Source organism: Macrobrachium rosenbergii, chromosome 46 (assembly GCF_040412425.1).
Source record: "Macrobrachium rosenbergii isolate ZJJX-2024 chromosome 46, ASM4041242v1, whole genome shotgun sequence".
Taxonomy (NCBI): Eukaryota; Metazoa; Arthropoda; class Malacostraca; order Decapoda; family Palaemonidae; genus Macrobrachium; species Macrobrachium rosenbergii.
Window position 1 is genome coordinate 25,204,540 of NC_089786.1, and position 10,997 is coordinate 25,215,536.

General features: G+C 36.9%; 1 protein-coding gene across 1 annotated transcript in view; it reads right to left on the minus strand.

Moving 5' to 3' along the window:
- Window positions 1-2,623: 2,623 nt before the first annotated feature.
- Window positions 2,624-10,997, minus strand: part of LOC136830272 (zwei Ig domain protein zig-8-like) — a 37,584-nt gene continuing 29,210 nt past the window's right edge. The window contains exons 3-6 of the mRNA XM_067089655.1: window positions 10,735-10,836; window positions 9,833-9,941; window positions 5,948-6,232; window positions 2,624-3,481 (exon numbers count right to left, since the gene is read on the minus strand). Coding sequence (XP_066945756.1) covers window positions 3,252-3,481; window positions 5,948-6,232; window positions 9,833-9,941; window positions 10,735-10,836 — 726 coding nt within the window. The 3' untranslated portion in view covers window positions 2,624-3,251. The remainder of the gene's footprint in view (window positions 3,482-5,947; window positions 6,233-9,832; window positions 9,942-10,734; window positions 10,837-10,997) is intronic.

The following is a 10,997-nucleotide window of genomic DNA, read 5'->3' on the forward strand; positions in this document are numbered from 1 at the left end:
CACATCTATGCGGTTGCGGGGGGGTGCGGCAGCGTTGCTGCGTCTACTCCCACGCCATTCTGACAGCCGCGCAGTGCCCTGGGGCAGCGTGTGCCCCCAGGTAACGGCGTGGCAGCTGCGCGGTCAGCCCGCGGGTGGCGCCACGCTGTGCGGGTCGGGCCACGCTACCTGACAGTTGACCTGGCCACCCCCGCAGGGTTTCGAGCAGGCAGAAAGGTTCCTGCCCCCCGGCGCACGGCCAGGTGGTCCGTAACGGTCACGCCGCATGCTGCCGCATTTACACAGTACTTACGGTACATTTACGTTGTGTTTGCGTTGTTTTTACGTACTCTCTGGCTCCGCCCCGTTTGTGGCCGTGCGTGGGCATGCGTGCCTTGATACGTGAATGTGTGAACGTAGCATTAGGGTCAGCCCTCTGTAGGAGAGCTGTTAATCAGCTCAGTGGCCTGGTTAAACTAAGACATAAATTAACTCTTTTAATGGTTACGTCTGTCAACAGTAGATAAATTCTCATTTTGTTTTAAAGTCTTTGTCTTTCACACATGCATTTTCTTATGTGGGTGTCACACTGTTTTCTTATCATTAGAGTTTGTCTTGCTTCCTTCAAATCCAAACAGGGATTGAACTAATGCATAACTTTTCAAAAGTCTCAACCATTCCTCTATCAGTCCTAAACCACCCACGGCCAGCCAACCTCGGCTCCCGTTACTTCACCTCTAGTTATCAGACAGGTAACAAATCATTCTTTGTTCTACCGAGCTTTGTTTGCTACCTCGCCTTAGATACAGTCCCTTGCATTTAATTTTTTTCATATGTACCACGCCTACGACAGTTCAACACCTCTAAACAAGATGTTTTTATCTCTTCGCAACTTGGCCAATATAATGCAGCGAGTGAGGCATCAGACTTCGTGTTTAGGGTCATCTAGTGAATTTCTTGCCACTTAAGAGGAAGAGGTCATTCCGAGGAGGCCATGGACGAATGGTTATTTACCCTAGACGGAGAGTTTTGGGGATCCTGTAACAAATTTAATAGACTTGGCTTCTGCTTGGGGTATGACGCAATCGTTTCCTTGGGATGTAGAAAGCAGGATATTTACACATTTATTTTATGTCATCTAAGATGACTAACTTCCCATGTAAGTCAACCACATTTTCGTTTTCATATTTTTTACATGAAGGCAAACTTTCCCTTCAGTTTGCAATGGAAATGTTTCCATCGAATGTCATATTCACACAGTCCCTCATGTATCTTGTTTATAGGATCTCATACATGTTCATGTATTTTACGCATTTGTCAATAACGACGTTAAACAGCAATATTATGAAATTGAGTGTGGGTTGTTTTTATTTAGAAGCATTGTCTTATTTCCAAGTCATATGGCACCTTTAGCATAAAAAATTATTAACAACTGTTTGGACACAAAATTAACCCTTTTTTTCTTTGATAGTCACATATGTTAACTCTGCCGAACAACTGGAATCCATTTTGATGAGTTTGCTCTACGATGGTGCGGTGACATTATGCCGATTTACTATCGCTAACTCATTGTTACTTGGTACCTATATATATATATATATATATATATATATATATATATATATATATATATATATATATATATATATATATATATATATATATATATATATATATATATATATATATATATATGAGCCACAAATGTCATTTAAGATGAACTTCTCTCTACCTCTGGAGTAATACTGAAGGGGAATTATAATTGATACGTGATAGTCACCTGGTGGACTCGAAACACTGACAGCAGCTATCTATGACTTAAGTGACGAGATCTCTTACCACTGGGCTATCAATAGAGGTATAAGATGATACCGGATTTGCCGTACAAGTGGCTGTGAGTTCAGGTATTTGTACTTAATGTCGGCATCAACCCACCTCACCAATGCAGCTGATTGATAAATTTGAAAGACGTTGATTTTTATGAGTTTCTATTATAACACCGAGATATTTTTAATTCACAATCATTATGCAACATGCCATTTAGCATCCAGTTTGCTCTACAATGAAAAAAAACTATCGAAGGGGAATTATAGCTGATAAGTGATAGGTAGTCACCTGGTGGACTCGTACAACTGTCTCCGACTTTAGTGACGAGTTCTCTTACCATTGTGTGTGTGTGTGAGTGTGTGTGTGTGTGTGTGAGTGTATCCTTGTGAGCGTGAGTGCAGCATGGTGCCATTCTATTTAATTGCCTAATGTTTCAAATGACATAAAAGGAAAAGGATACCAACCAGAAACCTATTATTTTTCCCCTGCACATTGAACTGCAAGTATTTCACTTACTTGTAATATACTGTTTTCTCTACCAGATGAATTTTGATCTTGTATTAAGTGCAAATTTCCAAGAAATCTCAGGAGGAGAATGTCTAAAATACATACTTGGTCCATGAATTGCCCAAAAGTAAAATTCTAATTACAGTGCTACGAGTAAGTGCAATGAAGATCTGGCAGTAAAATGATATGGAACCTGGTATTTCAATGGTGATTTGAAATACAAGCTATTAAGCACCACCTGCATGTCTGAAAACCAAATTATATGGCCGTAAACACTTCATGATTCCGGGAAAAGTGATATCCATCCATATACTTTCCAAAAATTTTTTATTGACAAATATACATGAATATTTTGGCACATATGCTATCGTCTACCCAAACATTCAGCCTTATATACAACAGTTAAATTTCAACATCGTTATTGTACATCAATATACAAAATATATATTACAGAATTATATGCTCACGTGTGCCATTAGAACAACAAACAACACAAGTTTTCCTCGGTTAAGAAAAGGATTATATATAACAGAATTTGTTGGGGTAAGAATTTATGACGTTAGAGGTGTGTTCTTTTGAGCAGTCCTTGGTCTTCTTGTTCAAGGGAAGTGATGAGGTCTGTATTGACTCAGTCACAGAGAATCTGTTAAGACCTCGTCGGTTTATTTAAAGGTTTAAATCCGATTTCAACACCGAATATTCCAGACACGGAAACAAACAGACATGTAAAATCACCATGCATTATCTCTACGTATTTCGTAAACGTCCCCACCGGAGGATATAATCACAGAGGATACATTCCCCAAATGGAAATGAAAGGTTGATATAAAACACTGAGTTATTTTATTTCATCGACCTATAATATTACTTTGAATAAAAAATAAGACACAATCAGTATTATAATGGTTTGCTCTGTTCTCCGACCAAGGTCACTGACTTCACCAGAGCCCTCTGCTGAAGGAACCCACGACGGCCCACTGTGACGACGTCACAGATAACGATAAGTAGACGGAAAGAATAAGGAGTGGCGAGGATGTAAGGGCAAGGTCCTTCCAGGAGCAGCAGGAGGAGGATGAGGAGGAGGAGGAAGAGGAGGAGGCAGAACTAACCTTCTCTTCGTCCCCTCCCCCCTCGTCTTGGCCTTCGTGGAGTGCCGCGTGTTTTTCCCCTGCGGATGAAATGATGCATAATTATGTTAGTACAGACACAGAAATGTGGACTTCGACCTGTCGCTAAGGAAAACATTCGGACAAAACGACATATAAGTGTGAAATTCCATCACTGGAAATGTTTTGCAAATGTCATCGATTTTAATTTGTTAAAGTACTGCTCGATTCTTCACTGTCATATTAAAGACTAATACTGAATAGGCACGTGAAATTAACACATTGCCTATTTGATAACAAAAGTTTATATCGATACAGAACTATTGCAGTTTTGAATTAAGTTTGAGCTTCTTTCAATCTGCATAAACTTAGCTAACTCAAAGTCTCTAGGTTCTATTTTATATTTTGTTCCACAACTTTTGAGCTAATTGGGATCGCCACACATCCTGTACTCACACCTCGGTTAGCTTTGCCATTTCAACCTTCCTTAACCCCCATGAAAAGGGCCGGAAACTCATAAACAGTCTCCAAATTTTCTCTTACATTCCAACCTATCAGTGGAAGTCTACCTTTCGTGGGGATTCTCATTCTATTCTAAACCTTCTGCAAATGCCTTCGAAGTGCATTCCATACTTTACCGGTTGTGCCATTCATCTCTTCTTATACTCTGTCATTATTTTTTACAATTTTTTTCACATACTTATAAAAACCATACGATTCAGTTTTTCCATCATTCATGATAATATTCTTTCTTTACTTTATCTGAGCTTTCCCTTCCCATTATAACATTACTAGTACTGTATTTTCACTTCACCTACCTACTCTAACAAACACTTTCAAACTCTCGCCAGTCTGTGATAGTTTTCCCATATTACTAGCCAACACTCATAGCTACTATCAGCCGCTTCTTAACTCATTTCCAGCACTTTTTACCCGACATATTTAGTCCTACGACCTCTTTTTTTTTCTTTTTTCTCCCCAAAATTTCTCGTCACTTCAGTCATGAAAGTATAAAAAACAATGAAGGCATGATACTCTTAAGCTTGAAACATGTTTTAACGACAAACTCTGTCCCATCTGCATATTCCGAGACTTTTTTCTCTCCTATAATTGTAAGTAAACCATATTTCCATCCTTCACTAAATCTCTTATTTCCTTATACAACACCGCACCTCTTATCATTTTGTCCTTTCTGGCTATACCAAAAAGGAGACCCTCCTACTGAACCAGTGATCCCAGATTTTAAATTTTTAGATTCCCATAAATCCCTTAATAAATAATCCTTCTTCTCGTTATATGCTATCTTCCCTTATTTCTGGCAAAAAATTTTTTTTTTACCAGTCGACTGTTATTTCAAGCACAAATCACATCACATAGTTACAGCCGACATAATTTCATAAAACTACTAAAGCTGTCATTATACTTTCTTATTATGTTTCGAAGAGCAGTCCTTTCTCATAGCTTAAATTGTCAAACCTCTTGATTTTTTCCTATTTTATACAGGCATGATACATTAACTTGCCAAAAATACATTCCAAGTTTCTTTTGATTTCTGCTCTCACGACGCTGTTCAGCCTCCATTCACACAAAAGCTTTTCTTCATTAATCGACTTTAATACTTGAAAAGAACCAACAAGACAGCACCGGTTCTCCTTCAGGATAAATTTCTCTGCAAGAAAAGGTCATTTATATATTTATTTTTCTCACGGTCTAACAGGCTTCACTCTTCTTTTTGCAGAGAAATGGATTTTCCTTATCCTGCTCCGATTTTTATCTTCCGCTTGTTAAAGGCGAAATATGAGAGCTGGTGGAGGGGGAGTTGTTAGCTATACTCGTCTCTCAGATATCCACTCGCCTATTTTGCTCTCTCTCTCTCTCTCTCTCTCTCTCTCTCTCTCTCTCTCTCTCTCTCTCTCTCTCTGTGTGTGTGTGTGTGTGTGTGTTTGTGTGTGTGTGTGTGCAGTAAAAATATTACGCTGTTATGTTTATTAATGAAACTATATTCTCTCTCTCTTTCTCTCTCTCTCTCTCTTAGAGTTAGTTGATATTTACATTACCTGCGTTGATTACTTGATTTCTGTTATTGGTGCAAAATCTCCGCTTGTTCAGTATACCAAACTCGCACATGGAAATCACAGTTTGTAAATGCATTTAAGTCGGATTGTAAGTTAAACCTGTACAATCGCTCACGCAAAGGTATGCCCAACTAAACACACACACAAGCTTACAATATATATATATATATATATATATATATATATATATATATATATATATATAATATATATATATATATATATATATATATATATATATATATATATATATATATATATATATATATATATATATATATATATATATATATATATATATATATATATATATATATATATATATATATATATATATATATCTATATATATATATATATATATATATATATATATATATATATATATATATATATATATATATATATATATATATACGTGTGTGTATAGAATTAAATGACTTATTTTTTTTACCTGCCAAAACATGGAGAGTGACATTAGTGGGTATCGCCTTGTATGGCTCACAGCGATAGGTTCCGGCATCGTCCCAAGTCACGTTGGCAATGACTAGAGTCGATCCGAATCGATGCTTGATAACTTTCATAGGTCGGTTCGACTCATAGTTGATCATGGTGTCGTTGTGGAACCAGAAGATGTAGGTCGGTGGTTCTGTTGCCTGCTTCACCGAACAGTGCAGTCGAAGTCTGTTCCCCGTGTGCACGTGCACCTCAGGGGCACCCTGGATGTCAGCATGCGCCTCTGAGTTGGGACAAAATCAGAATGAAAAATGTTGAAGCAGAACATTTCAGTGACAGAAGCACTACAAGTTGATTTTACTGTCAAGGATGATACAGCTATAAAAAAAAATCTCCTTCTACTTGTTTTTGGCTATGCAAAGGACTATAATCTATATTGCCTATGGTTCAATTCCCCGGCCGGCTGATGAAGCGTTAGAGGAATTTATTTCTGGTGATAGAAATTCATTTCTCGCTATAATGTGGCTCGGATTCCACAATAAGCTGTAGGTCCCGTTGCTATGTAACCAACTGGTTCTTAGCCACGTAAAATAAGTCTAATCCTTCGGGCCAGCCCTAGGAGAGCTGTTAATCAGTTCAGTGGTCTGGTAAAACTAAGGTATACTTAACTTACTTATATTGCCTGTGAATGTTATCCCACTTTTATTTATTATATAACTTTAATTATTGCTAAGTTAAGAACTGTAATGGGGTGGGCGGAATTAATCTTTCCTTGATTATGTAATTACAAAATTGGAAAAAAAGACTTCCATAAAAAATATTCACCCTCAAAACATCCATTTCGTTATACGAACGAGTTGCAGTCATCACTTCTAGAAGCAAAAAGCAGCACATTCCAACGCTCACGACATTATTAGACATCGTCTTGACGTAACTTTCAAGTCTAAACTATCGCTGATGGCATTACCACATCCACTACTCTCGATAACACTGCCTAAGGAAAATTTTATTTACTACCTTCATCATCACTATCCCCTTAACTGCTATCCAAAACCTTTATGGGGAGCAAGATCGTAACCTTATCATCATGTTTGCCACACTTACTGTGACTGTCACCTTAACTGCCATCAACAGCCTTTATGAGGAACATTCCAAGTACTTTACTGTCATCGCGACTACATTAACTGTGAACGTCACCTTAACAATTATCCACAACCTTCATTATGAACAGCACAAAAACTTTACAGTCAGCTGAACCATGCTAACCTTATCGTCATCTCTACCACACTACAGTATGTGACCACCATCTCAACTCCTATTCATAACCTTCATCCAGAACATCACAACAACCTTACCACATCACCACTGCACTAAGTGTAACTGATGCTTCCATCCACAACTTTCATCTGTGATTATTAGATTAAATGCCATCCACAACTTTCATCAGTAATTTTCACGTTAAGTGCCATCCACAATTTTCATTGGTAGTTATCATATTAAATGCTATCCACGACTTTCATCAGTATCAGATCAAGTGCCATCCACAACTTTCCTCAGTGATTATCATATTAAGTGCCAACCACAACTTTTATCACTGATTATCAGATTAAATGCCATTCATAACTATCATGAGTGATTATCACATTAAATGCCACCTACAACTGTCATCAACGATTATCAGACTAAGTGCCATCCACAAATTTTATCAGTGTTTTCAGATTAAATGCCCTTCATAGCTTTCATCAGTGATTATCACATTAAGTGTCATCCACAACTTTCATCAGTGATTATCAGATTAAATGCCATCCACAATTTTCACCAGTGATTATCACATTAAGTGCCATCCAAAACTTTCATCAGTGATTATTTGATTAAATGCCATTCATAACTTTCATCACGGATTATCTCATTAAGTGTCATTAACAATTTTCATCATCGATTATCACATTAAGTGCCATCCACAACTTTCATCAGTGATTCTTAGATTAAATGCCATCCACAACTTTCATAGACGATTATCACATTAAGTGTCATCCACAACTTTCATCAGTGATTATCAGATTAAATGCCATCCACAATTTTCACCAGTGATTATCACATTAAGTGCCATCCAAAACTTTCATCAGTGATTATTTGATTAAATGACATTCATAACTTTCATCATGGATTATCTCATTTTCATCATTGATTATCACATTAAGTGCCATCCACAACTTTCATCAGTGATTATTAGATTAAATGCCATCCACAACTTTCATAGACGATTATCAGATTAAGTGCCATCCACAACTTTCACCAGTGATTTTCATAATGAGTGTCATCCACAACTTTCATTGGTGATTATCAGATTAAATGCTATTGATTACTTTCATAATTGATTATCAGATTAAGTGCCATCCGCAGCTTTCATCAGTGATTATCAGATCAAGTGTCATCCACAACATTCATCAGTGATTATCAAATTAAATGCCATCCACAACTTTCATTAGTGATTATTAGATTAAATGTCATTCATAACTATCACCAGTGATTATCACATTAAGTGTCATCAACAAATTTCATCAACAATTATCAGATTAAGTGCCATCCACAACTTTTATCAGTGATTGTCAGATTAAATGCTATCCACAACTTTCATTGGTGATTATCAGATTAAATGCCATCCACAACTTTCATCAGTGATTACCAGATTAAATACCATCCACAACTTTCATCAGTGATTTTCACGCTAAGTGCCATCCACAACTATCATTGGTGATTATCAGATTAAATGCTATTGACAACTTTCATAACTGATTACCAGATTGAAATGCCATCCAAAACTTTCATCCGTGATTATCAGATTAAATGCCATTCATAACTATCATCAGTGATTATCACATTAAATGCCATCCACAACTTCCACAGACGATTATCAGATTAAGTGCCATCCACAACTTTCATCAGTGATTATCAGATTAAATGCCATTCATAACTTTCATCAGTGATTAATACATTTAGTGTCATCCACAACTTTCATCAGTGATTATCAGATTAAATGCCACCCACAATTTTCATCAGTGATTATCACATTCAGTGCCATCCAAAACTTTCATCAGTGACTATCAGATTAAATGCCATTCATAACTTTCCTCTGTGATTATCACATTAAGTGTCATCCACAACTTTCATCAGTGATTATCAGATTAAAAGCCATCCACAATTTTTCTTGGTGATTATCACGTTAAATGCCATCCACAACTTTCATCAGTGATTATCAGAATGAATGCCATTCATAACTATCATCAGCGATTATCACATTAAGTGTCATCCACAACTTCCATCAGTGATTATCAGATTAAATCCAATCCAAAATTTTCATCAGTGATTATCAGATTAAGTGCCATTCACAACTTTCATCAGTGATTATCACATTAAGTGCCATCCGCAACTTTCATCAGTGATTGTCACATTAACTGCCACCCACAATTTCATCAGTTATTATCAGATTTAATGCCATCCACAACTTTCATCAGCAGCTCTCAAATTAAGTGCCATCCACAACTTTCATTAGGACCGCCACAGGAACTTTACAATCAACATTGCCACATCAACTGTGACGTTCACCTTAGCTGACGTCCACAGCCTTCATCAGAAACACCACGAGGACTTCACCATTCATCACAGCCATACTCGCTGTGGCTGTCACCTTAAGTGATTTTCGCTGCCTGCATCAGGAACACCACAAGAACTATACCACCCTCATTACCTTATTAACTGATTGTCATCCACAACCTTCATCAGGAACACCACAAGAACCTTACCATCATCACCATCATATTACCGGTCACTGACAGTTTAACTGCAACCTAAAGCCTTTAATAAGAGGGCCACCAAGACTTACCAACGACATTGAGGGTGAAGAAAAGCGAAGTGGGAGGGTGAGTAGTCAGCTGGCATTCATAGAGACCTGCGTCGGATTTTCTCACTTCTCTGACTGACAATTCCCACAGCTGCAAGGAAGAAGATCTTTAGTGGACGATTTGTTTCTTCGGTGCTTTGCACTTTTTAGGCAATTTATTAAAAATAGACATAGAGTCTTAACACTTCAAATGTGATAACTTTCATTCAAGAAATGTCATTTATCATGGAAATAACTATAAAATTTATATACAAATTTTTCCTGATAAGTATGGATGTGGGTACGGGAAGAACGAATCTATTGATATAGTAGACTTTATGGCCCATACCATTAACAATAATTTATACAAAAAAGTCACTTATTCTGAAAATAATAACATACAGAAATTCTTTAGTTATAAAATCACCAGATCGATATCAGCTTTATAATATATTTTACAGTAAATGATTTTGCCTGCAAGATATGTTTTCAAGGGATTTCGAGTAATTAACAGAATCACGCTCTCTCTATAAACGTAGCTGATAACGGCTCCTTGCGAATGGGGAACTGATAACTGAACACTGAAATATTTTTAAGTTCATATTCGTAATCCTAATTATTGTATATTTCACTCTTGGTTTTCAAATAACATATAAATCATTCAGGAAGAAATATTATTTGATAAAGGTAATGTTCGATTAGTCTGCAAAATAATTGAGAATAATAAGGAATAAAAATTAAGTCTTAACTTAAAAAATAAGTAAAGCGGTTTTAAATATTGCAAAGCATTGACTAAATACCAAGAAATTAGTAATGCATGTTTTAGTTTCTTTAAAAAACAATTAGGAATGAGAGAGACCAGCGAGTCTGAAAATCTAAAAGATCAAAGATCAAGTTTTTCTTACCTTCTGGTGTCTGACGTGGGCCACCGAATACCTGGCCTCAGATGAGTACACTTGTCCCCCTGCAGTCAGCAGGTGATCTTCATCTTTTTTCAACCATATCACCTGCAAATAACAAGAAACCCGGGTATTTCTAAGGTATTTGAACAGCAAATAGCTCTCCAAGTCGACATAATCTATTGCAGCTCGCTTCGCCATTCAAGATGCTCATGTGAGTTACATCATAGTGATGTGTGAATACAGCTATAGAGGCCCTAATATGATTA